This window comes from Oncorhynchus tshawytscha, linkage group LG14, assembly GCF_018296145.1.
Source record: "Oncorhynchus tshawytscha isolate Ot180627B linkage group LG14, Otsh_v2.0, whole genome shotgun sequence".
In the NCBI taxonomy this organism is placed as follows: Eukaryota; Metazoa; Chordata; class Actinopteri; order Salmoniformes; family Salmonidae; genus Oncorhynchus; species Oncorhynchus tshawytscha.
Genome location: NC_056442.1, coordinates 28,824,035 through 28,842,389, shown reverse-complemented (window position 1 = coordinate 28,842,389; position 18,355 = coordinate 28,824,035). Strand labels below are relative to the sequence as shown.

Genomic DNA, 18,355 nt, shown 5'->3' with positions numbered 1-18,355 from the left:
CATCCTCACCAGGGTCTTGACCTGACTACAGTTGGGCGTACTAAACGACTTCAGTGTGAAAATGCTTATATTGATTATATTGTAACATAATATGAATTGTAATGTCATTCGAAATGGGTGACGGAGATCAACATATTAAAACATACCATACGAAACCTAACATTTCATACTAAATGGAGTGTCTTGGATTTACATACAGAATCATACGAAATTCTGAGACCAGGTTGCGTGAATGAATATGTAAGCTTGCGAGATCATGTTGGAACACTGTAATCAGACTGAAACAAGGCGAAGGCCTCAGGTAAAATTGCTTTTAATCTTTAATAAAGGTCATGGGAAAGTGGTATACATGAATCAACTTAATATAGGGGCTGTGCAACAGCTATGTAGCCATTCAGGAACAGTGCACCACCAGAAACATCTTATACACTCAGGCATCACTAAACCCAAATATGTGAGTGACAGCCTATCATTTGTTCAACAACCCTCCTCCAGCAAGATAAAAACAAATGTATAGCTGCTTGCATTCCTATTAGTTTCCAGCTTATTCGTTGATCAACAAAGCCTCAAGACAACCAGTCTAAATTAGAATTGCACACAAATACAGAAATAATGAACATGGATGGCTATATTAGCCTGACTATTGTTACTGAATCCTATTCTCATCCCCAGCCCGCTCTCTCTGTTGACCCGGAGCCTGGGGACGAGGTTAGCTGAATCCTAACCTGAGATCTGTGTGTTAATCTTGATTATTTCAGTTTGAACATCTCTAATCAATTCCAAAGATCTGAGTTGTGCATATATCTCATTCAAAAAAAACATGTTTCCATTATATTGATCAATGTATACAAATATATATAAAACATTACATACCAAACACCAGATTACAGATAATATTCCCTTTATAGTGGGATAAAATAGTTACTTTACAGGTGTAGGATCTTCATTTGTTCTGTGCAGAACTTTCCTGCAATGCAGGAAAAGTAAATTGTGTTGTGTACTTAGGTTTAAAAAGGATTCTGAAGTTTGTCCTTTATACTTTGACATTTTTCCTTAAAAATAATGTATCCCTTCATATATTTCCATTAATTATAATCCACATCATAATTCCCATTTCCTGTTGATGCAGGACTATTTTCCTGCTGTAGCAAACTGGGTCAAATTAAGATCCTACATCTGTATATTCATGCCAGGGGTTGAATTGGGGATTGTTGAGCTCTATCACCAAATGTTAGTAGACAGGATAGAGTCGAAATTGAATATATTCCATAGAAATCAGGGACATTTCCACCACCTGCATAGTCCCAATTCAGCCCCTGTTAAAGCGCTACATGTACGAAACAATAACAAAACCATAATAGAAGAAAATAAAGGGTTTTCATGAACTTCATATGAATGCTGTGAACCAAGGCCATACAACTCCTACTAAAAGTATCAGCCAGTACTGCTCCTACTCTCTTTGCGCCACATCTTTCACTACTTCTACCACAACTCCTATGATTGCTGTTGCAGCCACAGCTACATTGCTACTGCAGCCACACAACACTACAATTACTACTAGTCCTACCATAAAACTTTAACAAAAATGCATGTCAAATACAATTACTACACCACTACAACTACATACTACTATATGTGTAATAAAAATGACTAACAACTATACCATTACAACTATAAGAAAAAAGTGCACATAAAAACTGCTTTAAATAGTTGGAGCTGAAATGAAGCCAGCTACATCACAACCATTACTTACAAAAACAACACCATGCAAACCACCAAATATTTTTAAGTGAAGAAATTAGGTCCTTTCAGGGACTAATAAAAAGCTATCGTATCGGAAGTATGGGATATACAGCCAGCATATTAATGGGATTATAAAATGCCAAAGGATTTAGTCAAAGAATTCAGGGTTAACACCCAAGCGCCACTATAAAAACAACAAAGATCAGAGATTCATGGTTGTACTAGTGGACCAGTTCACCTGACCGCACTCTGAACGTACTGTCATCAATACAAAAAGAGCAATGCCGACTTACTGTGTGAAATAAAGAGCAACCTTTTTGCTTCATAGTAAATTATATTTTGTGAATGTCTTTAAGATATATATCTATTTTTTTAAATGACACTTCACTACAATTTCAAAAACCTGTAACCACACACATTACCACAAGCCTTGAATGTGTCTGGAACGAGATGACCATCTTGGTAATATAACGCGACACCAGACTAAAATGTATAACAAAGCAGTAAAATGACAAATTCTTTGTCTCCTGTGGAAATGTCACAAAGTACAATGTGGTTTGATTTAAGCCAATGAAGGTGCCTGTTCCCCTACTTCTTTTGTTTTGCACTTGCAATGACCCTCTCCATCGGCTGAGACCAACTTATGGATTTCACCTTTAACGTACATTCAACATATAGGCCTATACACATAAGAATATTGTTGATAACCTTGGTGTTCATTACAGAATAGAAATATACACACACACACCCATACACACGTATAATCTACTTTTCAACCGTGTAACAACATGTTGGCGACTAGCTGCTACTAGTTGCTTTGAACATTATCACTTTCCCTCCAAGATGTGAGTATGAAAGAATTTGACTCCCTTGTTGTATTACATACAACACCAATAACACATTCACCAAATAAAATTGAGCTTAACTTGCATTAACATGTTGCTACTTTAATGTAACAAACAGTGGAAGTTTCACAGAAACCAGCTAATGTGCAACCAAAGTCTTAACGCAAGCCACAAAAACACTCAATTTACAATTGTGTTTCAGCTTACATAAAACCTTGGATGCTTTACATAAGACTTGTACCTTGCCTTGAAGAAAGCCTCTCACTTTAAAGCCACGTAACAAAGAGATAGGTAATTAAAGGCTTTCTAAACCACATTGGCCTTACTCCAAGACAAGTTCAAGCTTGTAACAACTCAGAAACATTAACTGTCAGTTCTCTGGCATGCCTTGCTTGGCAGATGCACACATAATTTCATAAGGAACAGCTGTGTGGATGGACACCATCTAAGTCACGTAGTTCCCCTAAGAAAGAGATAAACACCAAATTAGAACCATAAATCTAATAGATTCTGGAAACTATTCATTTCATGGAGGACCCTTTTAAATCAAACTGTAACCAAATCAAACTGTGTTTGATACATCAAAAACACAATTATTTTAGTACAGCAAGAAATGACATTTACATTTGTGTGTGCAATAAAACAAAGACAAACTAAAATGTACAGTACTATAAATAAGGCCTCTTGTCTACAACCCCCCTTGAAAATCTTATGAAAAATAGTGAACAAGTTAAGTAGCTCACGTTACTGGGTCGGGAGACCACTCCTTGCATGAGCTTGTAGGACTCCATTTTGCTTCCACTTTGTTTGCATTCTCCCCCCACATTCTCCCCGCACCTGCTGTCTCTAACTCTGAATGATCGGCTATGAAAAGCCAACTGACATTTACTCCTGAGGTGCTGACCAATTGCACCCTCTACAACCACTGTGATTATTATTATTTGACCATGCTGGTCATTTATGAACATTTGAACATCTTGGCCATGTTCTGTTATAATCTCTACCTGGCACAGCCAGAAGAGGACTGGCCACCCCTCAGAGCCTGGTTCCTCTCTAGGTTTCTTCCTAGGTTCCTGCCTTTCTAGGGAGTTTTTACTAGCCACCGTGCTCTTTGGGGTTTTAGTCTGGGTTTCTGTATAGCACTTTGTGACATCAGCTGATGTAAAAGGGCTTTATAAATACATTTGATTGATTATCCTGAGGGAGAGTAGTTGACAGCATTTTAATCTCCTGCACTTCAAGGCTTAACTCTGTCAAGCAAACAGAGCATGAATGGTTATGGAAGTACTCCAGTATCTGTATATTTGTGTGGATTCGTTCAAACTTAACACATTCTTAGCTTAGTAACTTAAACACATTATGACTTCCAAATGGAAAAAACTTTAGCCGCCTATATTATAGGGAGACTGACCAGAGTGTGATGGTAGCTTCCCATTTGCAGTAGACACCCCAGTGTCTCCATCATCTGCTCCTTGCGTAGTGTGTGGAGTCTCATCTGACTAGGTGCCACACTTTTCTCCAGCTCTCGCACGGTGACGTTCAGAGCCACTGCTGCACACTGAAACACACTGAGTCCTGACCGCAATACACACCAAGCACAGACATGAGGCATTGTAGAATAAGACCAACCACCCAAAACCTATCAAAGTATGTAAGGCAGAGGGGAATTTATCACTGTATGAAACATGGGTTATGACAATGACATTGTGGTCGTGGATTTTTCAATGTACAGTGCCTTCAGAAAGTATTCATACCACTTGACTTTTTCCACATTTTACAGCCTGAATTCTAAATGTATTAAATTGAGATTGTTTGTGTCTGGCCTACACACAATACCCGATAAAGTCAAAGTGGAACAATATTTTAGGGACATTTTTGCTAATTATTTACAAATTGAAAGCTAAAATGTCTTGAGGGAGGTTTTCCAATACCTCGCAAAGAAGGGCACCTTTTGGTAGATGGGTAAAAATAATGTCTGCTTTTGTTGAAGTTATTAATTACACTTTGGATGGTGTATCAATACACCCAGTCACTACAAAGACACAGGCGTCCTTCCTAACTCTGTTGCCCGGAGAAGAATGAAACTGCTCAGGGATTTCAGAGACAGTGAATGCTCCTGAGAGGCCGAGTTACAGTTTTGATTAAATCTGCTTGAAAATCTATGGCAAAACATGAAAATCAACAACTAATTTGACAGAGTTTCACGAATTTTGAAAAGAACATTGGGTATGTATATATATTGTACAATCCAGGTGTGCAAAGCTCTTAGGACTTACAGAGAAAGTCTAACAGCTATAATTGCTGCCAAAGGTCATTCTAACATGTACTGACTCATTTGCAAACCTTTCTAAAAACATGTTTTCACCTTGTCATTACGGGGTATTGTGTGTAGATGGGTGACAAAATATGTAATAAGTCAAGGGGGGTGAATACTTTCTGAAGGCACTGTATATACTGTAAATCTAAAATCATCAACTTTTTTGATGTGAATATAACCAGCTGAATAGGCTAGCATTACTGTTCCTTGTTGACCCCTCAGGTAGTATATTGAATGAGCATTCCTAAAGGGACAGTTCATTCTAAACTAAATGTTTTCATACCTCAAAAGTAGTCTTTTGTTAAGATAATTCCATCTTCCAGGACATTGTGTAGATCCAGCTATATGCCTCAGTCCCAAATGAATGGAAAATATAAAAGATGATTTTATTCTGTGCTTATCTTTTCCATTCATTTGTAGTTGAGGCATATAGCTCAATCTGCACAACTAATGCCGTGGGATGTGGATTAATCTTGACATTTGAGTACTTTTGAGGTCTGAATCATATGACAAACTTTCATTTTGGAGTGAACTATCGTTTTAAAAGGTCCAATATGCAGAGTTTGCTCCGCCATTCCGTGGTTGCTAAAATTCGAATAATTTTGCTTAATTTCAGTTTATGTAACAAAACAAGCAATTGTACCATCTAAACCTCTGTGAAATATATTCTCAAACACAAAATATTGTCTTATCAGCTGTTTGAAGCAGGTGTACAAAACCGAAAGTAAAAGATGCAAAAACTACACTTAAGAAAGGGAAGCACAGAAATAGAGCACATAGAACAGATCAACCATTTCTTAGGCTTGCTTTCAATGAGAATGAAAGATCTATAACTCACCCAAAAAGTTACATATTGCAGCTTTAAATATAAGACTTACATTAAGAGTTTTTTTTAAACGGAACGCTCTGAATAGAACAAGAAAGCCAAACATACCATAATTATCTGTAGCTTCGACATCTACATAAATCCCTTCTTTCATCATATTTTTCAGAACCTAAAAGAGGAAATATGTATGCTATTAGACACCATAAGATCTTATTGAGGTTCAGGGTATCAATTTAATTGAGGGAACAAACCAAACCTGACATACTGGGTTGTGAAGGTGATGCAGTAGAATTACATGAATCATAATGACAGGGTAGCACGTTAAAAGGAAACTTTAAAGTATCTCCTAAAAATACTTCAAATACTATTTGAAGCTATCCTTTAAAGAGCTCAGCTCACAGAACAGGTTTGGCCTGTCAGTATTGCAAGTCAGATGGCTATATTTACCTCCAGAACTCGAATGTATCCATTCTCGACACTGAGGTGCAGGCATGTCTTTCCACTCCTGTCCTTCTCGTTCACACAGGCACCAAGGTGAATCAGATCAGCCACCATCAGGTGTTGGTTCTTTTGGGCAGCCAGGTGAAGTGCAGTCTGGGAACAGAAGTCAGGGGCTTAATCCACCAGCATTGCCAGGTTGAGCTAAACATTTTAAACCAAAGATCTCAGAAAACCCACCCACAAGGCCTAAAAACGAGCCCATTTTTTTCAGCAATGGAGGAGTTGCCACATTTATCCATGAAACCCTTTATTCAGCGAATTAAGAGGGAATATCTACGTCATTTTTAGGCTAAGAAGCTAAATTCGTTTTTCCATCAAAATAATAATTCTTGCAAGTTTAAGAATGTTAAGAATGTTGCAAGAGAAAATAAATTGCCCTTATTAAACTCTCCAGATTATTTTCTATCAACGGATGTCGATTTAAATTGTTTTGACTGCTATGATTAAAGGCCCTAAGAGGTGTGGTATATGGCCAATATACCAAGGCTAAGGGCTGTTCTTTGGACTGTTCTTAGCCATGGTATATTGGCCATATACCACAAACCCGAGGAGCCTTATTGCTATTATAAACTGGTTAATACATAATGCACCGAAGGGGATGGCTGCTGTTTTACGGGCTCCTAAACAATTGTGCAATTCATTTACTCTTTTTGCAACTCATTTTGTACATAATAATGTTGCTGCTACTACTATCTCTTAAGACCGAAAAGAGCTTCTGTACATCAGAACAGCGATTACTCACCTCAAACTGGACAAAATATTTTTTATTTAATGAGTCCGACACAAAGGATATACTGCTTTGTCGAGACAAGGCCCAAATCCCCGTCATCAGCGTGAAGAAAATTTGGAGAAAAGGGAGGAGGAGGGCTTGCTGACGAGTAGGTAAACCACAACTACGCTTGGTAGTTTTGGCCAATGTGCAATCATTGGAAAACAAACTGGAAGATCTACGATTAAGACTATCCTACCAACTGGATATTAAAAACTGTAATAACTTATGTTTCACCGAGACGTGGCTGAAGGACCACACTGATAATATTGAGCTGGCTGGCTTCTCCGTGTATCGGCAGGACAGTAGCTACATCTGACGAGGGGCAGGGGTGTGTCCGAACTGTGAGATGTAGAACGCCAGCGTGTCTGTTCTGTTCGGAGCAGACACGGAAAGAAGAGAGAACGCACAAGAGGGACAGAGAGGTACAATGCATTCCCACCCCTTCCATTTTTAAACATTTTATTATGTTACAGCCTTATTCTAAAATGGATTAAAGAAAACATTTTCCACATCAATCTATACACAATACCCCATAATGACAAAGCGAAAACAGGTTATTAGATTTTTTTGCAAAGGTCCCCAAGAACACAGTGGCCTACAGCATTTTTAAATGGACGAAGTTTGGAACCACCAAGACTCTTACTAGAGCTGGTTGCCCGGACAAACTGAACAATCGGGGGAGAAGGGCCTTGGTCAGGGAGGTGACGAAGAACCCGATGGGCACTCTGACAGAGCTCCAGAGTCCCTACACTGAAACATGGTGGTGGCAGCATTATGCTGTGTGGGTGTTTTTCAGAGGCAGGGACTGGGAAACTAGTCAGGATCGAGGGAAAGATGAACGGGGCAAAGTACAGAGAGATCCTTGATGAAAGCCTGCTCCAGAGCGCTCAGGACATCAGCCTGGGGAAAAGGTTCATCTTCAAACAGGACAACGACCCTAAGCACACAGCCAAGACAACGCAGGAGTGGCTTTAGGACAAGTTTCTGAATGTCCTTCAAATCAAATTTTATTTGTCACATGCGCCAAATACACCAGGTCAAGACCTTACTGTGAAATACTTACTTACAAGCCCTTAAGCAACAATGCAGTTAAGAAAATATTTACAAAAATAAACAAAGTAAAAATAATAATAAAAAGTAACAATAAAATAACAGTCGAGGTCATTTGTACATTTAGGTAGGGATAAAATGACTATGTATAAATAATAAACAGCGAGTAGCAGCAGTGTAAAAACAAGACGGGGGGCTAAGCAAATAGTCCGGGTGGCAATTTGAATAATTGTTCAGCAGTCTTATGGCTTGGGGGTAGAAGCTGTTAAGGAGCCCTTTTGGACCTAGAATTGGCGTACCAGTACCGCTTGCCGTGCGGTAGCAGAGAGATCAGTCTATGACTTGGGTGACTGGAGTCTTTGACAATATTTAGGGTCTTCCTCTGACACCGCCTATTATATAGGTCCTGGATGGCAAGATGCTTGGCCCCAGTGATGTACTAGGCTGTATGCATTACCCTCTGTAGTGCCTTACGGTCGGATGCCGAGCAGTTGCCATACCAGGTGGTGATGCGACTGGTCAGGATGCTCTCGATGGTGCAGCTGTAGTACCTTTTGAGGATCTGGGGATCTATGTCAAAACTTTTCAGTCTCCTGAAGGGGGAAAAGGCATTGTCGTGCCCTCTTTATGACTTTCTTGGTGTGTCTGGACCGTGATAGTTTGTTGGTGGTGTGGACACCAAGTAACTGGAAACTCTCGACCGGCTCCCCTACAGCCCTATCGGTGTGAATGGGTGCGTGTTCGGCCCTCCTGTAGTCCACAATCATCTCCTTTGTCTTGCTCACGTTGAGGGAGAGTTTGTTGTCCTGGCACTACACTGCTAGGTCTCTGACCTCCCTACAGGCTATCTCATCGTTGTCAGTGATCAGGCCTACCACCGTTGTGTCGTCAGCAAACTTAATGATGGTGTTGGAGTCATGCTTGGCCACAGAGTTGTGGGTGAAATGGGAGTACAGAAGGGGACTAATCACACACTCCTGAGAGGCCCCCGTGTTGAGGATCAGCGTGGCAGATGTATTGTTGCCTACCCTTACCACCTGGGGGCAGCCTGTCAAGAAGTCCAGGATCCAGTTGCAGAGGAAAGTGTTTAGTCCCAGGGTCCTTAGCTTAGTGATTAGCTCTGTGGGCATTATGGTGTTGAACGCTGAGCTGTACTCAATGAACAGCATTCCTTTTGTGTGTAGTGTGATTGAGATTTCATAATCTGTTGATCTGTTGGGGCTGTATGCAAATTGGAGTGAGTCTAGGGTTTACGGAATGATGGTGTTGATGTGAGCCATGACCAGCCTTTCAAAGCACTTCATGACTACTGACGTGAGTGCTATGGGTGGCGCCAGTTGGTCCGCGCATGCTCTGAGTACACATCCAGGTAAGGTCTTGCTCACATTGGCTACGGAGAACGTGATCACTCAGTCATCCAGAATAGCTGGTGCTCTCATGCACGCTTCAGTGTTGCTTGCCTTGAAGCGAGCATAAAAGGCATTTAGCCTGTCTGGTAGGCTCAAGTCACTGGGCAGCTCACGGCTAGTTTTCCCTTTGTAGTCCGTAATAGTTTGCAAGCCCTGCCACAGCCGACGAGCATCAGAGCCTGTGTAGTAAGATTCAATCTTAGTCCTGTATTGACACTTTTTTGATGGTTTGTCTGAGGGCATAGCAGGAGTTCTTAAAAGCGTCCGGATTAGTGTCCTGCTCCTTGAAAGTGGCAGCTCTAGCTTTTAGCTCAGTGAGGATGTTACCTGTAATCCATTGCTTCTGGTTGGGGTATGTACGTACATTCACTGTGGGGACCACATCGTCGATGCACTTATTGACGAAGCCGCTGACTGAGGTGGTATACTCCTCAATGCCATTGGATGAATCCTGGAACATTTTCTAGTCTGTGACAGCAAAACAGTCCTGTAGCGTAGCATCCGCGTCATCTTACCACTTCAGTATTGAGGGAGTCACTGGTACTTCCTGCTTTAGTTTTTGCTTGTAAGCAGGAATCAGGAGGATACAATTATGGTCAGATTTTTTAAATGGAGGGTGAGCTTTGTACACGTCTCTGTGTGTGGAGTAAAGGTGGTCTAGAGTTGTTTCCCCTCTGGTTGCACATGTGACATGCTGGTAGAAATTAGGTCAAACGTATTTAGGTTTGCCTGCATTAACGTCCCCGGCCACTAGGAGCACCGCTTCTGGATGAGCATTCTCTTGTTTGCTTATGGCCTTATACAGCTCGTTGAGTGCAGTCTTAGTTCCAGACTCGGTTTGTGGTGGTAAATAGACGGCTATGAAAAATATAGATGAAAACTCTTGGTAGATAGTGTGGTCTTCAGCTTATCATGAGGTACTCTACCTCAAGCAAGCAATACCTCAAGACTACCTTAATATTAGACATCGCGCACCAGCTGTTATTGACAAATAGACACACACCCCCACCCCTCGTCTTACCGGATGTAGCTGTTCTGTCCTGCCAACACTTGGAAAACCCATGACTCTGTGAAACATAAGATATTACCGTTTTTGGTAGGATAGTCTTGAACGGAGCTCATCCAGTTTATTCTCCAGTGATTGCATGTTGGCTAATAGATCGGACGGTAGAGGCGGTTAACCACTAGGCAACAAATTCTCACAAGGCACGCTGATCTGCGCAATTAGTATTTCCTTTTCTTCATGTGAATGACGGGGATTTGAGCCTTGTCTGGGAGCAACATTATATCCTTCGCATCTGACTCACTAAAGAAACAATCTTTGTCCAGCTTTGTCATTTTGGGGTATAGTGTGTAGATTGAATCAAGGGGTCTGAATACTTTCCGAATGCACTGTATCTCTAGCTGAAAATATATGATCTAAGCGATTGATAGTTGATATTCCCCAGTCATGAAAGTATGCCTTATTTACTTTGAAAAACTACTAAAAAAGTGATTTTGTCAGACAGCGTAGGCAGCAGCTCTATAGAGATGACATTATGACTTATAGAGATGACAGAATGACATAATAAAGTCATCAAATAAAACAAATATTTTATTAAAGTAATGTGAATAAACGAGGGTTAATAATAAGTGATAAGCAGTAAATGGGCAGCCACTACCATAATGGGTCTTTTATTCATTATTTTATTCTGTGTTAAAGCATTCAACCCACATAATGCCTAGTGCATTTAATGTCTAAACTAAAAAAGTACATTGAAATCGAAAAACGTGATTCTTTTTTAATAAACTAACAGAAACCGAACCAACCTCAAAAAGCACTAATCGCTCAGCAGTAGTATACAGTTGCTTCAAAGTTATCTGAACGTCTGAATGAATCTGAACAACCAGAAAACAATATAAGTCATGCTATATTTTTCATTTGATTTACCTTTCCCTCTGAGTCTTTGACATCCAGCCTATTCAGAGCTGCCATCCTTTTGGCAATCACATATCCCAGGGCCCTCTTGCCTTGACCCACAACTCTGTGGAGAGCTCTAAAGAAAGAAGCAATAAACGTATTTATAGTGTACTCACATAAATGTCACTGTGAGTTTGAATGGTTAACAACATGAATGCATTAAATTACATTTTAACATGAATGTACTGGATGATACATAGCAGCATGTCAATCGTACATCAACAATGTGGGAATTTTGTTTTGTTCTGTGGCTGGCCAATGATAATTCATGCAAGTCTGATTCGAATCAGTGGTAGCTTGAAAGTAATAATATATTTTTTAAATTATCAATTCTATCAAGAACATGACATTTCACAGCAAAATGTACATTAGATAGATACCTCTTGCTGTGTTTGTCACTAAAGTCAGCCATTCAAACAATTATTTGTCTATTGTCCTCCTATACCAACATTGGTCATGGATTTTCAGTCATTGTTTACTTTTTGTGCAATTTTAGACAACGCCCCATGAGTCATGATGGTATTGTACTTTATGAGGAAATTTCTTCGGAACACTGTTACAGGATTTTCCATTTATATTTTGAGGTTGGACGTTAGCACGTTAGCATGTGGGGCACATCGATTGGTGTCACCTCGTTAGTCCGTATGTGTTACACCTGTGCTGGCTTGTCCATCTCCTTAGTCGGAAGGTGTTTCACCGGTGCTGTTCCATGTGATATTTAGAGTGGCTGGCCCAGTGCTCCAGTTGTCTTGAGAGATGTGGCGGGTTAACACCTTTAGTTGGCTTTCCCCATTTGATTTCTAGACAAACAATCCTTTATCTGACTTTCCATGTTTTCATTTTGCTCCACTTTTTGGTTTGCTTCCTGTCTTTAAGTTTGGTGTGGGTTTTCTTTTGTTTGCCTCTTGGGCAAATTTAGTGGGAGTGTTTTAGGTCCCAGTTGTTGTCCTAAAACCCCACCTATTCGTCAATGACTCTTTGCTAGTTCCTCCTTCTGTTTGAGCGACAATTTTTGGTTTTCTTGCTGGGGAACGTAACAACACTAACACTTAACTGCTGCCTATTAGATACCCTCAGTATGTCTTGGCATAATTTGGGTGTTTGTGAATTATTGTAGGAAAACTAATATGTCTGTAACAGGTTACTGTTTATCTTAGGACAACAAATATCTCATTAAATTACTACAAAGCATCCATTCACCATACTGTCACATAAAGGCTCTGTACACTGCCTTTAGTGACAAACTGAGTGATACCATCTCACATTTCTGTCTGAAACTCCATAACATTACAGCTATTATACTGCTATAGCCTCCCGGGGTATACAATTTAAATCAACAGTTGGTGTATCTACGATGTACTAGCACTGTCTGCAAGCACTGATACAGTATCAGACACATGTACCCTTTTCACACTATTGTGCCGACCTGAACCGCACTGTGCTAGTTTCTCTGGTGGATGCCTAACAAGACCAGGCTACAGCTCAGCAAGGCTCAGTAATACGAAAAGGCTAAAATATCAATTGTGATTTCAACTTACGTCCTTCCGTTCCTGTCTGTGGCCAGAACCTCTGTGTCAGAGACCACCGCCAGTAAGCTCTCCTCCCTCTGGAGCTGGTTCCAGAAGTATGCTGTGCTGTTCCAATTCTGGCCCATGTAGCTGAGCCAATGTGAGCTAAAGCTATCCTGGCACTGGGGGCTAAAGCTATCCTGGCACTGGGGGCTAAAGCTATCCTGGCACTGGGGGCTAAAGCTATCCTGGCACTGGGGGCTAAAGCTATCCTGGCACTGGGGGCTAAAGCTATCCTGGCACTGGGGGCTAAAGCTATCCTGGTAGTCACTACCTCCATCCTGACCTAACTCATAGCTGGGGGACAGGGGGCTAGCAAAGCCCGAATATTGGGGAGATGGCACTTGACATTCACTGGTGCTGCTGGGGGAGTAAGTCATATATGAATCTGGACTGGGCATCATATTGTCGGATTCGTCGTTGATACACCGCCCTTGGGAGTTCAACGGAGGAACACTAGTGTTGTGATTGTGTGCTGAGCGGGATAGCTTTAGCTCTGACATACAGTAGTTTGTAACTTGTTGTGGCATCTTGTTTTCCTGACTGAACTTCATTGAGTGACTATGCTGGAGTTGCTCTGGACTATTCCATGGTTGCACGTTGGGCTCTGGGCTGTAATCAGGTGACTCAGACGTGTTAGACTGGCTGTATGGTTTGCTGGCTTTGAGATCCTCCTCCAACACCTCCACTATTATGGCGAGTTCCTCCAGGCTCTTTGTAGGTTGTTTTCTCTGAAACACAGCGGCCACACATAATAAGTATGCAGTGTTGAGTGCTGAGCTGTCCACGTTAGAGCAAGGCACACCTGGTGAAAAGACATGTAGGCTTATTCATATGATGTACTGTAAATCACTCACCTTGCTACTTCTGCGATCTCTATTGGTATTTACCCGTTTCTTCTCTCCTGTGAAGAATATAAGGAATTTTGAAAAGCAGGTTTCATGAAGTTGACAGTATCTTTGCTGTTGCATGCCCTTACCCACAACATAAATGCTTGTGTAATAGTACATAATTGTTGTTGTGACAGTTTGTGTTATTTATGTTCATATTGTAATGATGAAATATCAGTAACACGTTTTAACTTGTATTGTTAGAAATCAGAATCCAACACGTCTCTTTTTCAAAATGGCTGTGATATACTGTATTATTATGAAACAATGCTAAGACGTAAAATATGCGTATGTCTTACTACTAATTGATGTGTACATCATTATGCATTATATCTATCGGCTTTAAGTAAAGTTTTGACTACATTTTATAAATGTGAACCTCGTGTGATCAGCCTCACCCAATACCAAGCACTTTATGACACAATGTTTTCAGAAGGTAAACAACCCTAATTCCGGAGCAGAACAAGACACACTTTTGAGGAGACAGCCAGAAGTGTTAAATCTTTGTTATAGGCCAAGAACATAAGCATAATAGAATTTTTAGGAGTTTTTTTCCTAACCTTTCAATGCCTTGCCGCAGTTACCCTGTAGAAAGACGTAAAGGATAAACTGTGAATATGTCAAAACATCTGACTGGGGAATGTGGAAATGATCTTCCAAGCAATTTAGCCACCATGAATATACAGTATGTCATACCTGGATATTTTTGGGGTCCATTCCCTTCGCTATGCGAATCTTATTAAGCATGTCTCTCACAGGCATTTTGACCCTGACTCCCAGGTACCTTTTCTCACCGTCATAGTTGGAGCGTTTTGGACCTGATGAATAAAACCATATTGCAACAGAATGCAATTGATTTGTGAATTCAGACAGCCTAAAAAGAAACATGATATCTGATGATCATATTATCCTAAAATGTATCACTCATTCCAAAAAGTAAGGCCTAAAATATGACTTAATGTAATTTACAAAAATGTATCACATGTACTGTATGAATCCTATAGATTGCACAGTACCGTATATGAACAACCAACAGTGTGAGCCTTGCTTGTTGTAAGACAATATGAAATTTATACCTGGATGTGCAGCCTGCTCTCATAGACTACACATAACATAGTAAACTTATTTCGGCGACACTCAAATTAGTTACATAAAACAGGTAACTAGCAACCCAAAGGTTGCGTGTTCGAATCTCCTCACTGACAACTTTAGCATTTTAGGTAATTAGCAACTTTTCAAATAATTACTACTTTTTTATATACTTTGCAACAACTTAGCATGTAAGCTAGCCCTTCCCTTAACCCTAACCATTAACCTTTTAGCTAATGGGGGCGGCGGGTATCCTAGTGGTTAGAGCGCTGGGCCAGTAACCGACAGGTTGCTAGATCGAATCCCTGAGCTGACAAGGTAAAAATCTGTTGTTCTGCCCCTGAACAAGGCAGTTAACCCACTGTTCCTAAGCTGTCATTGTAAATAATAATTTATTCTTAACTGACTTGCTGTTTAAATAAAAACATTTTAAAAAACAAACTCCTAAACTTAATCCTAACCCCTAGCCAGCTAGCTAAAATTAGTATTAGCCACAACAAATTGGAATTCATATCATGTATCTTGCAAATTCGTAACGGATTGTACGTATTGTAATTCTTACTATTTTGTAAGTTTAGGAAATTTGCAAACATATCATACGGATTGTAATTCATAAATTAAATCCACAAATTAATACATGCCATACGAAACGTAACATATCATACTAAATGGACTGTCTTGGATTTCGTACAGAATAATATACATGCTCTGAGACCAGGTTGGGATGTAAGGTGTTACCAAAAAGCTTTTGCATTGCACCTTTTAGTCTAATGTAGACTACTCAACACAAGTTGACGCATTAAAGTGGTCATTCTCATTTTCAGTAAGGTTATGATAAAACATTTATGCATGTCAACTTCTTAAATGATGATATTTGGTTGGATAATTACATTTGATTAGACAAGAAATGCATTCACTAAATTGTGCTGACCTGTCCAAGAAGAGTTCATTGTCGAAGGCCCATTCCCGTCGTCCAAACTGGTCAGGATACCTCCATTTGGGGAATTTGGCCCCTCCGAGTAGCTGGCAGGTTCTCCTGGCATAGGTGAGTCGTAACTCCTAAACAGCCCGTTTCCAATGTCCCGTTTCCCCTCAAAAGCATGGATGCATTCACTGCCCGCGTTCTCCTTACTTTTATATCGCCCACGCATATCGCTCTCCTTTGCAGCAGTGGGGTAATGTATTAGTTGGAAACAAAATCAAACGGAGAACTCTCAAGATATTGAAACAGACTGTTTACCTGGGAGTCATAGAGTGTAAATACCCGCGTTCAAGGTCTGTTTTGTCTGAAATCCCTCAGTGAGGCGGTAGCCTGCCCTACACAAAGCACCTGGTGGAGCGAATTCTAAATTGCTCTTATCACCTGTTTTTCAGGTCAGTGGGCGGCAGGTAGCATAGCAGTTAAAGCTTTGGGCTATTCGCCGAAAAGTCCCTGGTTTGAATAAACCACGTGACATCTGTCGACGTGCCCTTGAGCAAGGCACTTAACTGTAATTTGCTCCTTGGGCAGCTTACTACTATGGCTGACCCTGTAAAACAAAACATTTGTATGACTTTATATACTGGGTGGTTCGAGCCCTGAATTCTGATTGGCTGAAAGCCGTGGTATATCAGACCAAATACCATGGGTTTGCTGCTCTAATTACATTGGTAACCAGTTTATAATAGCAATAAGGCACCTCCGGGGTTTGTGATATATGGCCAATATATCACGGCTAAGGGCTGTGTCCTAGCACTCCGCGTTGTGTTGTGCATAAGAACAGCGTTCAGTCGTGGTATATTGGCCATATACCACACCCCCTCTGGCTTATTGTAGTAGGGTTGGTTTAAATGTGGAAGACACATATCAGTTGAATGCATTCAGTTGTACAGCTGATGAGGTATCCCCCTTTCCCTTTCCTTATTGCTTAAATTAAACATGTTTTTGGGAGGTTTAGAGCAGTGGCGACCTGTCATTCAGGGCAGGTGGGGCAGAGGCCCTCCTGTTTTGAGCCCCACATTTTTAGCAAAAAAAATATTATATAAAAACATGTTATTTTGGCATTAATATGTGTCACATATCAGTTTGCAAACAATGTAAAAAATATATATATATAAATATTTGAGTTAATAAAGCAGCATACAAACATGGTCTTTTTGTTTTCTTGAGTAAGGCACCAAAATGCAAGCCGTTCAGCCTAGCTCAGTGCTTTCTGTGGTGGTGGGGCAAGCCAGCAGAAAATACGTTGCGCCGTGATTGGCTCCATGTTCTGTCACTCATGGGGACACTACGTAACTGCCAAGTGTAAGGGTAGACCTCAAAAATTCTATAGCCCGTTGGGTACTGCCATAGAAGTGCCCATCCAAGAAGGCTCAAGGTCATTGGCCACAGATAAAATTATGTCAAATCACGTTATATGTACAGTAGCTTTTGATTGGACTGATCATGTCAACATCACACTTTCAAAATCTTAGCTAGCAGTCATCATCATGAATCAAGTCGACAGTCTACAGGCAAATCCTCTTTAATCCTTATCATATGAAGAGAAATAATGAAGAGAAATTATAGATAAAACGTATCGGTGCTCATCGGCCATTGGACATAAACATTACACAACAAGTTGGAAATCGCAAATTCAATAAGTGGTTTGGAAGGAATCAGTGTGGGCCCACTTTTCCAAGTTCAACATTGACCATGCTGTCAATGAAGCATGATTTGTGCCGTGCTCAAAACAACTGTTAACTCGGAACTGCGAAAACTTGACTTCAGTGAGTTCAAGACAACTGGGAAGTTGGGAATAAATTAGCTCCGGCTGGGGAAATACATTTTGAACGGTCATCAAACTCGGAATTGTAAATTTGGCCTCTTTCTCGAGCTACGACCTGAAGATCAATGACATCATCATAATTCAACCTTTTGAAAGCGCCAAAAATCCAGAGAATGCCAGACTTTGATGACAACATTTTCCCACAAAGGAAACTGCGCCACCTTCCTGTTCAAGTGAGCACAGCACAACAAGGTCCAAAAATGTATTGTATGATGCTGTATAAATTATGTAATATGCCAGGGAGATATGTATACTATAGCTAAGAAAGTAATACTAACTGTATGTTGTGTAGTAAGATGTTAGTAGCCCATGTGCCTCACCCTAATCATTTGGTCTGTTTACCCCGCTTAATTTTGCCTACTGTTCTGACTTGGTGGTGCACAATGCACATGTAGCCTATAACCTGTTTTAGAGAAATGTAATCATCGAATATTGTAAGAGCTTTCATTATTTATCCTATGGTTCTGACTTGGTGTACAGGGAGAACACTGAAAGAACGAATAAAAAAATGTAATGAATTATGTTGCTGTAAATTTCAAAGTGCTAAACAAATAGTTATATTGACTCCGCCCATCTTA

At 40.4% G+C, this 18,355-nt stretch overlaps 1 protein-coding gene across 2 annotated transcripts; it reads right to left on the bottom strand.

The window, feature by feature from the left end:
- Positions 1–297: 297 nt before the first annotated feature.
- Positions 298–16,478, bottom strand: zgc:113279 (uncharacterized protein LOC553749 homolog). Of its 2 annotated transcripts, XM_042297295.1 has the most exons (10): positions 15,902–16,478; positions 14,578–14,699; positions 14,442–14,466; positions 13,849–13,895; positions 12,962–13,722; positions 11,394–11,499; positions 6,179–6,325; positions 5,840–5,900; positions 4,000–4,163; positions 298–3,051 (listed from the first exon to the last, which is right to left on the bottom strand). In XM_042297295.1, exons 1-10 carry the CDS (start codon positions 16,119–16,121, stop codon positions 3,034–3,036), a joined length of 1,671 nt encoding a protein of 556 aa, XP_042153229.1. In that variant the 5' UTR covers positions 16,122–16,478; the 3' UTR covers positions 298–3,033. The 2 variants fall into 2 exon arrangements, with proteins under 2 accessions (XP_042153229.1, XP_042153228.1); XM_042297294.1 differs by lacking the exon at positions 298–3,051 and having other exon boundaries at positions 3,687–4,163.
- Between the last annotated feature and the right edge of the window lie 1,877 nt (positions 16,479–18,355).